The sequence below is a fragment of the Lepidochelys olivacea genome (assembly GCF_965140295.1).
Source record: "Lepidochelys olivacea isolate rLepOli2 genome assembly, chromosome: 1".
NCBI classification, from domain to species: domain Eukaryota; kingdom Metazoa; phylum Chordata; order Testudines; family Cheloniidae; genus Lepidochelys; species Lepidochelys olivacea.
In genome coordinates this window covers 242,270,230-242,288,170 of record NC_140411.1, presented here as the reverse complement: position 1 = coordinate 242,288,170, position 17,941 = coordinate 242,270,230, and the positions used below count along the sequence as shown (strand labels likewise).

The window sequence follows — 17,941 nt, the reverse complement described above, 5'->3', positions numbered from 1 at the left end:
AGTCATTTCAAACTGAAGCATCTCATTTCAGGAATGTTGATAGGAAGGAAATATTTTGATTTTTTTCAGAATTTTTTTTTAGGTTTTTTTTTGTTTTTGTTTTTTTTTTAACCAAAGCAATCTGACTAAATTCATGAAAAGTTTCAGTATTGACAAATCTGCATTTTTTACTGGAAAAAGCTTTCAGGCCAAAAATTTTGCCCAGCTCTACTTCTGTCCCCAAAGAAGAGAACATGTAGCCTTTGGCATTTAAGGCTTTGGTATTTAAGTTTGCACAATTTTTCTGTTTACTTTATCAGAAAAATCTGCAGACGCCTTTAAACCAGGGGTGGGCAAACTATGGCCCTCGGGCCGCATCTGGCCCTTCAGACGTTTTAATCCGGCCCTCAAGTTCCTGCCGGGAAGTGTGGTCTAGGGCTTTCCCCACTCTGCAGAGCTCCCGGAAACAGCAGCATGTCCCCCCTCTGGCTTCCATGCGTAGGGACAGCCAGGGGGCTCCGCACGCTGTCCCCACCCCAAGCATCACCCCCACAGCTCCCATTGGCTGAGAATCAAGGCCGATAGGAGCTGCAGGGGCAGTGTCTGTGGACGGGGAAGTGCGCAGAGCTGCCTGGCTGCAACTCTGCATAGGAGCCGGCGAGGAGACATGCCGCTGCTTCTGGGAGCTGCTTGAGGTAAGCGTTGTCTGGAGTCTGGACCCCTGACCCTCTCCAGTGCCCCAAACCCCTGCCCCATCCCTGATCTCCCTCCCACCCTCCGAACTCCTCAGTCCCACCCTCCTGCACCCCAGAGCCCCCCCGCCAGCTGCAGCCCTCACCCCCCCCCCACCCGCACCCCAACCCTCTACCCCAGCACGGAGCCCCCTCCCGCACCCTGAACTCATTTCTGGCCCCACCCCAGAGCCCACACCCCCAGCTGGAGCCCTCACCCCTCCTGCACTCCAACCCCCAATTTTGTGAGCATTCATGGCCCGCCATACAATTTTCGTACCCAGATGTGGCCCTCGGGCCAAAAAGTTTGCCCACCCCCACTTTAAACAGTTCAACAGAGGGATATTTGTCCATAAACATACAATGTAATTAGGAATACAGCCAAAGGAAAACAAATGAAGATGAAGGAATGAACTGAACAGAAACATCCCTTTGTATTTTCCTTATGCGAGCCAGTTCCTTTCTCCTTCTCTGTTTTCCATGTTGATTCATCACCAGAATTGGGTTGTTTCCTTGGTCATTCTCTTTAAGCCTCATCTCTTCTCTAAGTCCTCATCCTTCAGAGTCCTTGTGGAAGCAGAAGCTATGCTTGTTAGGGCATCTTTATGGGCTTCACCATCACTGGCTTGTCGTGTTAGAGTGTGCGTCAAGGAGCACTGCACCAACAGCAATTGCTGGAGGCATTCTGCTTGTGAAGGAGAGAGGGAGAGAGAGAGAGAGAGAGTAGGCTGATTGCCTCCAGAGGACCAAGTTGCAAGAGTGTGACCAAGCAGCAATATTAAAGCACCCTCTGCACAGACACACAAGTGAGAGGGAAGGACCAGCAGCCTACATGCGAATATTTTCCAAGTGAGGCTTTCCCAACATAATGTAACTTTCCCTGAATTAGAACATTTAAATGAATTTAGCACTGTTGAAAGGTGCCTGAGTGCCAGCACTGGAGATAGAGTTCTCTAGCTCTCCACAAAACACGTACAATATGGGGAGCAAAAATGAAAACTCCTTCTACTCTGCCCCATAAACAGGACTCAACTTTGATATGGAGAAACCAGCTATAACGGTGAGAGTTTAGCTCAGTCTCCACAGCCCATCCAGTCATTGGCCTTTCTGTTGAGACTTCCAGCAGAGTTGTGAATTCCTGATGAGTGTGGTGGTGCTTTTTCATGTGGATGTTTGCCATTTGCAGCTGGGCTGAGACCTCCAGTTCATTTCCCATTGACTAAAGCAATAAGACAGTAATGACTTTCTCACCAGCAGACTGAGTTGGATTTGAGTCAGCAACATAGAGTTGAACAACTCACCTATTCTATAACAACTCCAGGCCCCAAATATACAATACTGTAAACTTTAATAACTACTATCATGGCAGAGGAGTTTCTAATCTATGATCAGCCCTTCCCTTTTCTCTCTCAGGATGTGTCTGTGGTTAGAAAGGAAGTTATTCTGAAAGTAAAAATGAATTAGTGGGAGGAATCCTGCACACGAAATCCATCAGGAAATACCTCCTAAGAAAATCCAGTAGACTGTCACTTACACATCTATGCATCTGCTGTTTATCATTTGATTTATTTGACCTGAGCATCAGTGATCACCGTGAGATGCTGGGTACTAATGACTCTATCTCAGTCACAATCATATAGCGAAAAAATATCATACAGAGGGAAATTGCCACAAGAGTTCCTTAGTTTCTACCTTCTTATAAGGTCAGCAAATTTCAATTGCTAGAAAATGTACTAGAACTGTAATGACCTGCCATGGATTTTTACGCTCTGTTAATATATATATATATATTATCTTTCTCTATGGTAACTACTGAAGAGGCACCTCATTCTGATCTTCCTACTCCTGATGTACTTTGGCGTAAACACTACCAGAACTTTTGGAAATCTCACAAGAACAAGCTGTCTCATGAAAAAGATAGTAGCAACAAATAAAATAGATAGAAACAAACAAAATAAACCCCCACATATCTATTTTAAATGTAGGGCCTTATCTTGCAGTCCTAATTCAGGCAAAGCTCCCACTGCTTTCAATGGTAGCTTTGCCTGAATAAGGACAGCAGGACTGTACTCTTACTGATCAATCACTCTCATTACGTATTACTATGGTCCCAATATTAGTATTTGTGTTTATTTGTATGTATTAAAATGTTTTTCATGGGCTTTTTTTTAATGCACTGGAGAGTTGAAACAGATGTGTAGCTTGGGTTCTTAATTTTACAAATTGGGAGAAACCCCAAACCTATATAGAATAGGCAGGTGATTAATCAGAAGTTATGGTCCTGCAGAGCTTCTGAGCATCACAGGACCTGTGGATAACATTCTGCAAAGCTTCTGAGCTCCAGAAATGCATCACAGCAGTTTAACATTAGTCCAGCATCCCTTAGCAACTCCATAGCACTGAAGCCTGAAGCTTGGTTCCTTTGAGGTAAGGTGTTCCACAGGAAGAGAGCTTCAGTCAGTTCAGTGCTAGGGGACATAAGTGACCTTAAGTTAACCCAGACTGCCCGTGAATATGGAAATGGAAAATCATAGTTGCAGTGTGCACACCAAAGAAATGCAACTGATGTAACCTAGCATCTCCTCATGTATGAGTGCACTCTTTCTTGTTTCTGGAAGGTTGTATATTGAAAAACATAAATGACAATTTTGATTGTCATAATTGGTAACTTGTCTATCCTTTGCAAAATAAAAAAGCCAAACCAAAAAATGCACCGGCGCCTGGTTAAAATCAATACAATTTTTGGTGGTGCCTTCAAATAATGTGTCAAATGCACTGCAAAAGTCTGGTCTCAAAAGCAAGTATCCTTCTTTTGCCTTTCCAGTGACTCATGCAGTACTTAATAATTCTCTCATTCTTGTTTTCCCATCATTTATGATACACCTGCAGAAGAGGACCCCTCTCCTTGTGCTCCTCAATCAGCGCATGGACGGCAGTGTCAGAATGGCACTGTGTGCAAAGCAGGATGGGAGGGGCCCAAGCATGGCATTACCAATTTCGACAACTTTGCCTTTGCCATGTTAACTGTGTTTCAGTGCATCACTATGGAGGGCTGGACAGATGTCCTTTACTGGGTACGTATCCGAAAATGACCAATCCCTGGGACTAATAGTGCTGTCCTGCCATGCTGAGAATATGGGGCTCTGGCTTGGTCTTTATTTTGCTCACTGGTTATGTGTGGTAATGGGAGGGTTAATAATATATGGCTTTAATTAATTTAGTGTGTCAATGGGATGACATGGAAGCTGTTAGCTGTCATATTTTTAAAATTTAAATGTGAACTTTCTATTATATTAAAATGTTAAAAGATGGCAGGTGGCATTTTGGTTTGAGAATCTGCAATGTACCTTTGTTGAGCTGGGTGTCATTGAGTGACCCTCCCGATGTATCAGCTATCTCACACCAATATAAATTACTAATGCAGCAATATTTCTAATGAGTAAAGATAACCATGTAGTGGCATTGCTGTTAACAAAGGCACTAGAATGAAAAGACCCATGGATTTCATCGGGAAGTTCAGAAAATCCTTCTAGATCTGCACTCTAATCCTAATTATGATCGTCATCCTGACCCTAATTCTTACCCTGATCCTAATTCTGATATTGACCTAGATAATGACCTGAATTTTTATCTTAATCATGACCTAAATTCTATGTTTAATCTTGATGTTAACCTTAAAATTAACTATCATCCTCACCATAGTCCTAACCTGGAGACTTGCATTCAGCTTCCTTTGGCTTTTTTAGTCCCATAGTGTAGTTCCTGTTATGTTTGGGGACCTGGTAAAAGCATAGTAGTCCAAAATAAGGATTGATCTTTCATTATAAACTGGACCTACCTGGGCTCCTGAACTATGCTACTGCCTTGAACTTCTGCAGGGTTGCAGCATGGTTCAGGAACATGCTTAAAACATGATTTAGTCCTGACTATACTGTTAGAGTCTGGATTATAACTATGTTTAGAGACTTCTGTTCCCCCAGTATGATAGGAATTTCAGTGTAAATATAACCTGAGGCTCAGTGCATAGTAGAATTAACACAAGAATATTCTAAGGAAAATAGGGAAAAGATCTGGATTGGGGTAAGCTTGTGCTGTTAATCAACACCCCCATCTCCTTTAAACTTGATCCTGAAACTGCACTCCACCTGCCACTGGGTTAGAGTTTAAAATATTTCTCTTTGAAGATTTAGAGTGTCTACAGTATATCCATTGCACACGGACAGGACTCACACAGATAATGATGGTCTTTTTACCCTTTTAAATTTAGATTAACCTTGTGATGCCAGTTCCCTCCTAGTGACTAAGATAAGAGGCAGAGATGAAAATATTTGAGAGCAATCTGGGTCTAGTGAAATGAAAATTAGATTTACTTGAAACAAGAGTATACATTAATAAAAACAGTGAAGAAAAACCTAAAACCAGAAAAGAAACCAGGCAAAATTTCTCAGTATTTGATACAAAGAGTATATCTGTCTGTCATATTTCAATAGTATCCATCACTATAGTATCTGAGAGCTGTATCTCTGGGTATTCGAGAGAGACTTATGGGCCGTTCAGTTGAGAGAATCCAAAGCAAGGTGAATAAGACAATCAGTAATAAATAGGGATGCACTTGTGGCAGTGTACACTGTTAATTCATATGAAATGAATCCCCCAAATTATCATTATTTTCTCTAACGGTAGGTTTTACAATAGACCTTCCCCGCGTCTCTACGCTCTTGGGTCCCTGCATCATTCATATGACAGGGTATGAAACACTTGGGATACAGTCATCAGTTCTTATTCACCTAATATTAGGAGCCAAAAGCATATAGCCACCGATAAATACTCTTCTACTGTGATTGCTACAGATTGCTTCATTTTTCATGGATTCCCTAGAGCAACCTAGCTTTTGGCTGTTGGGTTTTGGTTTGGTTTGAGCTACTTTCTGAAGTTATTTTTTTCCTTTCATACAGTACAGTATATTGAGGCCTCAAATTATAATGGATTGTTGAGTATTAGTTTTTCCGGACAACCCTGGAGCTCTTAGTCTTCAGGGTGTGGATATATAGAACACTTGCTTTGGAAGGAAAAAAATATGTTCTTCTTGTTCTCAGTTCTAAATTATTCCTAGACAAAAAATCTTAATTAAGCTCGGTGATAGGGTCTTCTGTGGCCGGGCAGCCTAGTGGCTAGATCAGTGGTCTTTCAGTCTGTAAGGCCCGAGGCCGTAGTAGGGGGACCCAGACCCTCCCTCTCTACTGGGTCCCATCCCGGGGCCCTGTATAGATCAACCCCTAAACAGGGGTAATGGGGTCTCTCATCCTAGCAGGGAGTTAAGCCCCACTTCCCCAGGCTACTTCCTACCATTCTCTTCAATTTGGGGCATGGCCCCGCTAGTCCAGTTGCCCCAAGTGCTGCGGCTTATTTGCAGCCTCCCCTTGGCAGGGAGCCCTTACTTGCCTCAAGTAGCTGCTCTGGATGGCAGATTTCTGAGCTGACCCTTCGAGCAGGCAGAGACCTCCTGCTTCCTCGCCAGTCAGCCCCCAACTGAGCCTGGCTCCCTTCTTTTCTCTACCCCCCGTCCCATCCAGGTCTGGCATTGGCCGCAGGTGTAGTGGAGCTGGGCTAGCTGCACCCAAAGGTTTTCTTTAACCCCTGCTGTGCCAGATGGCTGTTTCTCTGCTCCCTCACAAGCTGGAATTAAGGTTGTAAATATAGTATCAATAACAAAAGGGTAAAATCTCTGTAACTAAAAAATAATCCACACCATCAACTTCTGAAAGCCAGGTAATGCAAAGTTCAGGTTACACTTTAGAAAAAACACTAGGAAAAGGACACCAGAAATGATGGACATTTAGGGCTAAGGTGATTCAAAGAATCTTAACTGTGCCCTTGTATCCACACCACGGTTTGACTTTGTCATGTTATATAGATACATTGGCCACCATTAAAAAGTCTGTGTTTGTCAGCAGTTGCCATATAGTAGTATCTGAGATGCCATGATTATTTCGCGCTACTTAGAAGAGTGGTATTTGTATAGCAAAAGCTAACTTTCAATGTTGACTACTGTACACATCTATGACAAGTGTTATAGCTATAATAGTTGGCATGTTGAAACCCTATAAACATTGACATTTCAACCGTGTCTGCAGATGTCTTAAAAAACATGCACAGGTTTATGCAGTAGAGTATACAAAGCTAAAGAGTAAGGTATAATGTCTTTAAGATACCTACAGCAACATGGAGACTTAACATTCTGAATAGTAAAGCGTTAACAGGGTTCCAAAATTTCCAACCCTCTGGAATGAGTGAAGTATTTTAGGAAGTGGCATAGGATATAGGTAGGTCTTGCCAATTTAAGTACTCAGAGTGAAATCCTGGCTCTATTGAAGTCAATGGAAGAATTCCCATTGACTTCAATAGTGTTAGGACTTCCCCCCTCACTTTTTAAAATCCTGGCCTTAATCTCTCAATGCTCCACATGCAGTCACATGCACAAGACCTGGACCCATAAGAGCGTATTTGGGGATGGGATCTATTGTAATAACTATCTTCTGAGCACAGGAATTACAGGTAGGGAATTTGCTTTGCTCTCCCTTCAAGTCTGAAAAGGAAAGTATCTGTCCTTAAACTCAGTAGATCAAGTCAGAAGCCTTTGAGCGGAATTAGTTGGTTGGAAATGTTCAGTCAATTGAGCAATTTCCTTGACTGAACATTGCTAAGTGCCTTGTAATATTCAGTTCTGCTTCCCCCTTCCCCTCCACTAAGGACAGATTCTGAGAGGTGCTGAACACACACAATTCTTATTAAAATCAATGGGAGTTGAGGATGCTCAAACACCTCTCAGAATCAGGTGCTGAAAGAACAGCGAGCCACTTAGGAAAACTTTTGAAGTCTGATTGTCTGTCTGTCTAGAGTCTTATGACAGACCCAACAACACCATGGTACCAGAGTGCAATAATTTGCCAATTTCCTGTTCAATCAGGATAAAATTTTCACAAGTGACCTAGGAGCTTAAGTCCAATTGACTTTTCATTAAACTTACACTTCTAAGACACTTTATTGCAGATTTTAACCTCATTCTCTCCTGCATCCTCTCTCACACTTGCTGTTTTTCTCATCTTCAGTGAAGCCTATCCCTTCCAGCTCACAAGATTGTTTCCCTGCCTATAACCTGCCTGCCCATGAAAAGTGTCAGAGGCATTTAAATCAGCAAACTTTCATTCCATAGCATGTTTTTTTAAAGTAATGTCAATAAAATCAATAAGCTTTCTAAGCTCCTCTCTCACCCAGTGGATAGTGTGTGCAAATAGGTTGGCTTCCTTTGAATTTTTAGAAAAAAATGATGCCCCTCCTTAGTTTTAACATTACTTTATTTGCTATTATTATTGTTGTTATTTATTTTTTATTATTATTTTATTTTATTAATTTACTGTGGTCCAAATTCTGCATGCAAGACAGTGAGGTTGCACAGGCTGTAAATCTGAGCAGAACTGTGCCAAGTAAGCACCAAATGCCTTCTGCATCCTTCATGCATTGAAAATGCTACCCCAGCACTGTCACTTGGGTGGCAATGTCCAGCAAAAATTCTGCTGCCTCCTTAAATAACATTTAAAGCCCTAAGAAATATTAACAGTCCCCTATCTTTAAAAGTAGAATTGCTGAGGCCTTCTGTTGGAAAACAGCATTCCATGTGGAGTTTGCTTGTGACTTTCTGAACTTGGTGAAGTTGTCCTAGCAAGAGAGACATTGAAGGGGCCTTATGATTACAAATAAGACCACATAGGAAATTGATCGTTTAAATATTCCAAATAAATAGTTCATAATACAAATCCAGAGAAGCACTGAACACCCACAGCTCCCTCTGACTTCAACGGGGGTGGTGAATACTCAACACCTTTCAGAATAGACTCTGACTGTGAGGTTAACTCAAGTTAGGGTGACCAGACATCCCATTTTTAAAGGGACAGTCCCTTATTTAAGCCCTCTTGCAGGTGTCCCGACTTTTTCTTAAAAACAGGCAAATTGTTCGTATTTTCTGTCTCTCTCTCTCCCACCCCCACCCCATCCGTACTGGTGGATCCTGCTGCTGGCCAGATCCCTGCTCGCCAGCCTCCAGTCCACCAACGGTGAGTGGGGGCGTCCAGTGGCCGACAATGGGGGTGGGTATGTAAGGCTGGTAGCAGGGCTGGCCGCTCCCCCTGCTGGTCCATCAGCGCAGCTCCCTCTGCATGCCAGCTCTCAGCCAGCAAGGCCCTGCCCCCGTCCCATTTCCGGCTGGCACTGGCTGTGCTCTGCGAGCTGCGGTGGCTGGTGAGTGTGGGTAGGTGCCAGGCGAGGGCTGGTTACATGTTGCCTCTGCTGCCCACCAATCGGCCCTTTACATGCTCTCCCTCTCACTGTCCTCTCCCTGCTTTGCCCCTTTGCCTCCCCACAAGCCCTGCTGCTCCTCCATATTTCCCCTCCCCCGGCAGGGCACATCCCACTCCCAGAGCTGTGCGGAGAACCAGCCCCTGGTCAGAGCACTCAGCTCACTAACAGTCTGGCTGGCAGGCTTCTTCCTTCCCCAACTGCCTCTGGCTGGCCCAGCACCCCAGGAAAGTGCAAGACCCTCCCGCCCCAGGGGTTGGCCAGGAGGAGCCAAGCCCTGCATGTGCCAAAGCCCTGCACAGTGGTGACATGGGAAGCATCTCCACCCCTCAGCTAAGCTCTGGAGTGGGGTGGGGAGAGCGATTTCCAGCCTGTTCATGCCCTGAACCTGCAGGCTCCACAGCAGCACCCCAGGCAGGCGGCTTAGCACCCTCTTCACCTGCCACCCGCCCCCCTCCCTGGGTCCTGCCCCCAGGGAGCACGGGGCTGAAGCCCCTGCAGTCGGCTTAGCACCCTCTTCACCTGCCACCCGCCCCCCTCCCTGGGTCCTGCCCCCAGGGAGCACGGGGCTGAAGCCCCTGCAGTCAGGTTCCCTGGGTCCTGGTGCACAACGCATCCTTAGACCTTAAGCCCTTCCTTCCCATGCTGTAGCCAGGGGACAGGATGTGGCTGAGTTATGTCATTGGCCAGCAGCAGCCAGGAGGTGTTAGCTGCCTTTCGACACTTTGTGAGTAGGAAGGGTCAGTCAGTCAACACCCCCCCGGCCCCGTGAGAGAGGTGTATGGGAGTGTGTGTGTGTGTGTGTATGTCACCTCTCCCTGTGTGAACCCTAAAATCTTAAAGATAAGAAAGTAAATAAAAAGAATCCAATTATGCAGTATTTCTTTTTAACAGGGACTCAGTCAACTTGATGTTTGTTTGTACTGCATAGTTCTGATTGCCATTGAACTTGCTTAAAAATGAGTACCTGTATTCAGGGACATATGGGAAATATGGTCACCCTACTATTTATTATTATTACTAAGCATAATATATGCAAAGAGGCCCCAATTTAGCAAAGGACTTAAGCACATGTTTAATTTTAAGTCCCATTGAAGCCAATAAGTCTGAAGCACGTGCCCAAATTAAGCATGTGATCAGGTGCTTTGTTGAATGGGGATAGACTGTTGAATCAGGGCCACAGTGATTTCTAGCTTAGCTCCAGCTTACAGTAGTACATCTCCTACATTGGCTGAGCCAGATGGAGGTTGTTCATTTTTTTGGTTTACATTGTAGAACTTCTCCCTATGAACTATGGAGGTTTGAGTCTCAGATGTATTAACATTCTGGACACCCAAAGTATCCCAGCCACTGAATCATAGACTTGAGTTGGAAGGAATCACTAATGGTCATACTATTTCCTGTTTATCAGGACAAGATTGACCTTATCATTCCCATATCCCCTCTGAACAGATGAGTGTCTAGTCTCGGCAGCTCATTCCATTGCCTAAACTGATTTTATGAGGTTTTAAAGTAGGGACAAGTCTGACCAAATCCCATTCAGAACACCACTGAATTTTAGGAACATTTAGAAGAAGACGAGATCTAAATGTTACAGATTGCGCCCCGTCTTTCTTTTAAAGTAAATCTCTGCTGTAGCTCTTTATTTCTTGTACTCTGTTTGACTAATGGGAATAATTAATCTCTGTCTACTTTATAACATCCCATTTAAGTATTTGTAGACATTTATCACGTCTCCTCCCAATCTTTCTCCAGACTGAACAGATCCAGTTCTCCTAACAGGGCTTACTTTTAATTATTTTTAGCAGTTTTGTTGCTCTCCTTTAGGGGAGGTGTCTCTTACCAGTTAATATGCTATAGACTAAGACTAATATCTAGAATTGGTGTTAAACTTTGTATACGGTCTGCCCCTTCCAGCTTGAGCTATGGGACACACTGCATGTAGACTGCCGTGTGCAGCATTAGGCCTGGTTTGCACTGAAAAGTTACATCAACGTTGGTCAGCGGTGTGAGAAAAACATCCCTGACCAACGTAGCTATGCCAACAAAACCCCCAGTGTAGACATAGCTAGGTCAATGTAAGAGGGCTTCCTATCTTCAATCAGGTGTTCCTACACTGAAAAATAACCCCCTTCTGTCACTGTAGACTGTGTCTAAACTATGGGGCTATGCAGACATAGTCTCTGTGGTATAGACATAATCTTAATTCTGGAAGTCTGGCTCTCCATTATGCTGCACCTAGAGGTATCATATCCACTAGTCCAAAGTGAGTGCAGAGTGGGTGTGAAATGCTACCAAATCAGAATGATTGCACCCACTTTGCAGTGGTGCAATGAATACTTACGGTGCAGAGTAATGCAGTCTGGTTCTTGCAGCTTGAATTCTAGGATCAAGCAGAATGACCACTTTTAAAAAGAGCCATTCAGCCTACCTCAGTGAAGAGGGATTTGTTTGTTTCCCATAATTCATGCAACATTTCTGAATTCTTGGCCAAAATCTCTGAAAACATGACATTGCAATGGCAGTTTGCACTGGGGCTCTGACTATAAAGTAATAGTTGTAAAGTAAAGAAGGGCAGGTTTCACGTGAATATAATTAGAGATGGACATGAGCTAGAACACTCAATCTGAACCCTCCTGGACTTCAGGCAAGATCAGTGTTTCAGACCATCTGTCTAAGAGGGACCTGATCTGGAATGGAGGATTTCAACCCCCTCAAATTTAAGAGGACCAAACTTCATAGGTTGGCCCAATCCCTACACAGAATAAGAAAACACTCTAAGAGCAGTAATACAATGGAACAGCCGCCAAGACAGCACAATGAGTTTGAATCAGTGGAAATGTTCAAAAGTGAGTTAGATGACCCATCCCGGGGTATCATGCGCTAGATGCAGCATGTGCTGTCTTAACAGGCCCCTTCCAGCATTAGTGTCTATGAATCTATGAAATCATACTTCTGAGATGATTCAGTAAATGAGCTTGAAACCAGAGCTCACAGTCACCCTGGAAACTCCTATCAGGAAATCAAATTGGGGAAGAAACCAAGCAATCGATATAATTTACTTTGCTGACAGCCTTGACGTGCTTTGTGAGCTTTTCTCATCCCTCCACAGCCTGGTGAAGCCCGATGAGGAAGATGTGGTGAGGAGTACAGTGATATTGCCATAAAGTGGAAAATGTTAAATGCAGAACTGCAACCCCCAATTTTCACCAGCTGTGTTGTGCTTTCTAACCCTTTATTCTTACAGCGTTCAGGCTTGAATTAGTAAGGCTTTCCGCACAAGGGAATGATCTGATTCTCAGAATATACCTCTCTCTGCTCCACAGCATTTATTTTTTCCAGAAAGTGCTGGATTTTTATTGCGGGGTTTTATGATCATGTTGACAGGATATGGCACGGAGGTGAAAAATAACAAAAAATAAATAAAATAAAAAAATTAGAGCACAAGCAAATGGTCTCACTGATCACAAAGGTTATTCCACTTTCATCTGCTGTAACAATGCCATACAGTGGGGTGCCCACATGTTGTGGCACTGAGGGGCCACAACATTGACTTGTCAGAAGAGTAATGGCCAAGCTTACAATTTATGGCCCAAGCAATAAATCTGTTTTTCACAAACAAATGCATATGCAACCATAACAGTTGCTTGTACTTTTGTCTTCCTTGAGCGATTAATAGGAATGGCTTGTTGTTTTACTCCTACAGCAAAAACCTGGCTCCATACAAAGAGGGTGCACTTTAAAACTCCAGGTTTCATGTGACCCTCAAGCCTCACTTTGGGCACCCCTCCTGAATATGTTAAGAGGCTCTCTGTTTAGGATAAGCTTCTTTCTTGGATATTTATGGGTTGGTGTTAATGGAGTGCCTCTGCCCAATGCTCCTGCTTGTGAAGGACTTCTTTAATAGCCCTGTTTTTCTCTTGCCCTTCTTTACCCCTCTTTCTTCCTTCGCTCTTCCTCAAACTCTCACCTAATGATGGCTTTTTCTCTACTGTAGAGACCTTCCTGTCCCTCAGCTTCTTCCCAAACCTGGAAAATTGAGAGCTTACCTGGTGGGACAAATATTTCAAAAGTTACAAGAGATTTTGGGTGCAACAATTTGTGGGTTCCCAACTTGAGAGTGGCCAGATTTCCAGAAGACAGATACTCAATACTTTTTGAAAAATCAGGCAAGTCAAGTTGAGCATCCAAAAATTGAAGCCCCTGAAGTCATGGTCACTTTTGGAAATGTTGTCTTTGGTCCATCCACCAGCCCTATGACTATGAGGTAGATATGTTGTTTGTCAGATGTCCCCAGAAATTGAAGCTCTAGAAATAGATGATATAATTATTTGATTTGTTTCCAGTCTAATTTTGTTTTAATGAGTTGCTTTCAAGACTTAGAGCCCGATTCTGGTCTCAGTTACATGTATGCCAATCTCATTGAGTTTGATTGGAACTTCACTCATCCACTAACGACAGAGTTGGTCCCTTAGGATTGGCTCCTGCATTTCTCATAGAGGCAAAGTCCATTGATTTCAGTGGGAGTTCTGCCTGCAGGAAGACGTGAGGATGAAATCCTCTGTACTCTCTTATGAGTGAGTGGCAGAAAGCTGCACACTTTGGGGTGACTGAGCCACTGGTAATGGGGACCCAGAGACAGGCTTGACATAAAGACAGGAGGAGCCTGGAAATGAGAAAGGAAATGAGATGCCATTGGAATTCAAGACCCAATAGAGTGAGAAGTTATTATGAAACAATGACATCCCGGGGATGTTAACTTTTGAGAGCTATTGTTCTGTTACTCATAACATGAATGATTCTTCCATTAGGGCCATAATAGAAATCAGACTTTCATTTACTGCAGAGATTTTCCTTTCAGATGGGTATTTTAGTACCTTTTGTTGCTAATAATGCACACAAGCATAGCAGAAGATTCAGCCTTGTCTATAGCGGTTGCAATCACAAGTTTAAGTGTGGCTTTGTTGGAAATGTTGTAGCAGTTGCATTGCATTCAAGAGCTCTGATTATGGTTTCCTCAGTAAAAGTCTAGCAGTTGTATTATGTTAATGAGGAGTTAGTAGGATAATCAATGAAATGTGTAGTACCTGTACGTTATGAGCTGTGAGTTAGCTTTCATCAGTACAAGTCTAGATATTGTATGTTATATTTGTGAACTGTGAGAATAATTTGTGAACTGTCATCAATAGAAGGTGGTCCGTGTTTATGAAATGTGAATATGGCTTCATCGTCTAAAATGGAAAGGCTGAAGTCAGTTCATTTGTTGGGAATATCATGGCTTGAAAATTAGCTCTGACAGGAAACTGGGATATATTGATCAGATGGAAATTAGAAAAGTTGACTGTCGTGCCTCCATTTAGTGAAGTGAGTGTTTATCAGCAGTTTTAACAGCTTATATTTTAATGCTTCTCATTATCTTTATTTTTAAGAGCTTAATTGACTATGTAAATCAATTAACAGCATGTACTTGGATATTTGTGTGCATGCAGCAATCAGCGCTGTTCTGATATACCTATGGTAGTATCTTGTGTCAGCCTATGTAGAAAAAGCACTGAGACAAATAGAAGAGGATAAAAAACAGCAGTACAGTGAAATGGGCAGCAAATCCCTTTCTGGATAATCAGCCGTGTAAATGTAAACACAAAATAAAGACAGGAAGGGAAAGCCCTGGATTTTGAAATGAAATAAAATCTGTAGGTCTGGAGGCCTGCTATCCTGAGGAATATTTTCATGCTTGAAATTAGCACTTTATCTTTGCAGAGTGAATTTCCAAAGCCTTTAAAAGATTAAAAGGTTTTTAAGCAGCAGAGAGCGATGGAAGTGTTATGGTGTCTGTAATGAAAGAACTATCAGCCCCCTGGGTAAATACTCTTTGGGCCTTATGGGCATTTTTTTTTCAGAGATCTTTACATGTTTTTAACACACACTCACTCAGGAGCAAGGTGACCTGGCAGGTTAACGCATTAGGTCTTTTGCCTCTGGAGATCTGAATTCAAATCTTTATGAAGTCACATAAGTCAAAATAATTTTGGAGGTCACTAGAGGCCTATATGCAGATGACAAAATCACCACTGCACACAAATATCTTGGCATAATCAGCAATCTGTAATAGGGAAGATGGGAATAGTGACGTGTGACATTTATCTGGATTAAGACCTGGTCTTGGCAGAGTGGAGCTGAGAGTCCAACAGCCTGAATTTCCTTTTCAGTTACACTGGTGTAAATGAGACAAGAATCAGGGCACAGAAATGGAATAGAAAGATTCTTCTTCGAGTGCTGGTCCCTATGTGTATTCCACTGTGGGTATGCATATGCACCATGGTCCTCAGAATGAAAGATTTTGATAGTACTGTCCATTATTCCACACCTGTGCTCTTCTTCTCACGTTTCAGACTGAGGCCATAAGGGGGTGCAGGCCGTCTACCTCTCCAGTTCCTTTCTACTACCACATGGTCCGAGACAGAACCTCTAATGTCCACGGAGCTGCTGTTCTGCCTTTGAATCTCTAAATATTGTAGAATAAAATTTTGTTAATTAAGTATTAGTTACTTAATTAGATTTTGGGGATCCCCCTCTGGGGCAGCCCCACTCCCAGTACAGGACTCAGATTATGTTCAGGATTCCAGACTTCAAGAACTGCATCTTCTGCCCTCCAGTCCCTCCTGGTCAGCGACAACCATCAGCGGTGCTTATGCTGCCTTGGATAATCTCATCTCTCTACTAAGTGCAGGATCTTCCACTCCTTCCCCAGCAGAACCCAGCAAATGCAGAGATTCATAGATTCCAAGTCCAGAAGTGACCGTCTAGTCTGACCTCCTGTATAACACAGACCCTAGAATTTCCCCCAAAATAATTCCTAGAGCATATCTTTTAACAAAACGTCTGATCTTGATTTAAAAATTATCAGTGATGGAGAATGACCACAACCCTTGGTAAATTGTTCCAATGGTTAATTACTGTACCCACCATTAATAATGTATGCCTTATTTCCGGTCTGAATTTGTCTAGCTTCAACCTCCAGCCATTGAATTGTGTTATGCCTTTGTCTGCTAGATTGAAGAGCCCATTATTAAATATTTGTTCCCCATGAAGGTACTTACAAATTGTAATCAAGTCGCCCCTTCACCTTCTCTTTGTTAAATTAAAGAGATGGAGCTCTTTAAGTTGATCACTACAAGGCATGTTTTCTAATCCTTTAATCGTTCATGTGGCTCTTCTCTGAACACTTTCCAATTTTTCAATATCCTTCTTGAACTGTTGCCACTAGAACTGGATACAGTATTCCAACAGTGGTTGCACCAGTGCCAAATACGGAGGCAAAATAACCTCTTTACTCCTACTCAAGATTCCCCTGGTATGCATCCCGGGATTGCATTAGACCTTTTGGCCACAGCATCACACTGGGAGCTCATGTTTTGCTGATTATCCTCCACTAGCCCCAGATCTTTTTAATGTCTCTTTATACAGCACCAGAAATACTGTAAGCATGGAATAAACAATAACAACAGAGTAGGTCATCATGAAAAGGATCATGAAGGAGAAGCCAGGATCCTATAGATCCTGTTGAGTAGGCTGAGAGGGTGTGTCTGGCTCTTCAGACTTAGGAAACCTCTCATGGAGCATTCTATGAGTTTCCAGTCCGATCTAGGGTTGGCAGATCCCCCTGTACATTGGGCAGAGACATCAAGGAGTGTGCCAGCCAGCAACACTACCTCAGATTCAGGGGCGAACAAAAGTAGCGCTAAGGACTCCTCTTCCCAACCTCACCATGAGGGTGCAAAGCCTTCTCAAAGCCTAAAGAGAAATCCACTTTCAGAAACATCTTTAAGAAGATGGCTGTTTCCCCAACACCTTCTAAGTCGGGTGATTCTTTGCACCTGGTCCCAGCAGGCTCTAGAGACCATATGGGTCACAGTACCAACCCACAGACACCGAAGAGTAAGAGTGCCCCCACATCAGCACCATCAACAGGAGTGGGATCATCAGCACAGAGCAAAGAGAGACATAAGCCAAGGCTACGACAACCACAGGTACCAACAAAGGGTCCCAAAAGCCACATGCATTGCAAGTACTGCCAAGGGCATATAAGAAAACATAAGCTTCCAAGAGCACTTCTACACCAGCTCACAAGTGCACAAGAAGAAGACTCTTCACCCCAAATGATGACTGACAGATACGCCAGTCTGGAGGACATCTTCATCTTTCCAGACCCAGAATCATTCCTTCTATTGGACTTGATCCTTACCAGGGAGATTCTAACACCATCAGTCCACAAACAATATGAGAGATGTTGATCCGCTATTATGTCTATTAATTGTGGCATCCCTACATTGACAGTACTGAGGGCACCACGGTCACCCACATTTCCTCTTTGGGGGAATCTGGCATGAAGGAAGAGATGAAAACCCAGATAGAAGTTCCAGAATCACCTGGACCCTGCCATACCCTCATAAGATGGGGCATCCCCTCACCCAGGACTGCTGGTCCCCTGGCCTTGGGAACCTCCTCAGCCTATGTTGGATCTCTCTCACTGACCTGATTAGGAACCGTGGGACCCATACGTGCAATATCCAGAATCAGTACGGTCTCATTAAGAATCATACCATCTCTTTCTCCCACCCCCAGAGATCAGCCTGTGCTCCCTCAGGAACCCATGGAAGAGGAGGAGGCAGAACCAGATACAACAGTACCATCAGTCACAACAGGAGTATTATTGGAATCACCCGAGGAGGGGGCTGCCCCAGCCTTGCTGTCTCATCCAGATGGCCATAAACAGTTTCAAGCTTTGGTGAGGAGAGTTGTGGATGAGCTCCAGATTCCTCTGGAGGAAATTCAGGACTTCACGGGTTTCTGGACATGTTACAGAGTTCAGAAGCTAG

The 17,941-nt window shown here is 43.5% G+C and overlaps 1 protein-coding gene across 3 annotated transcripts in view; it reads left to right on the top strand.

Annotated features, from left to right (window-relative positions):
- CACNA1C (calcium voltage-gated channel subunit alpha1 C) overlaps positions 1-17,941 on the top strand; it is a 633,467-nt gene that overhangs the window by 397,411 nt on the left and 218,115 nt on the right. For all 3 annotated transcript variants that reach the window (XM_084640503.1, XM_084640501.1, XM_084640502.1), the window contains exon 7: positions 3,600-3,784. In XM_084640503.1, the coding sequence (XP_084496629.1) occupies positions 3,600-3,784 (185 nt within the window). The remainder of the gene's footprint in view (positions 1-3,599; positions 3,785-17,941) is intronic.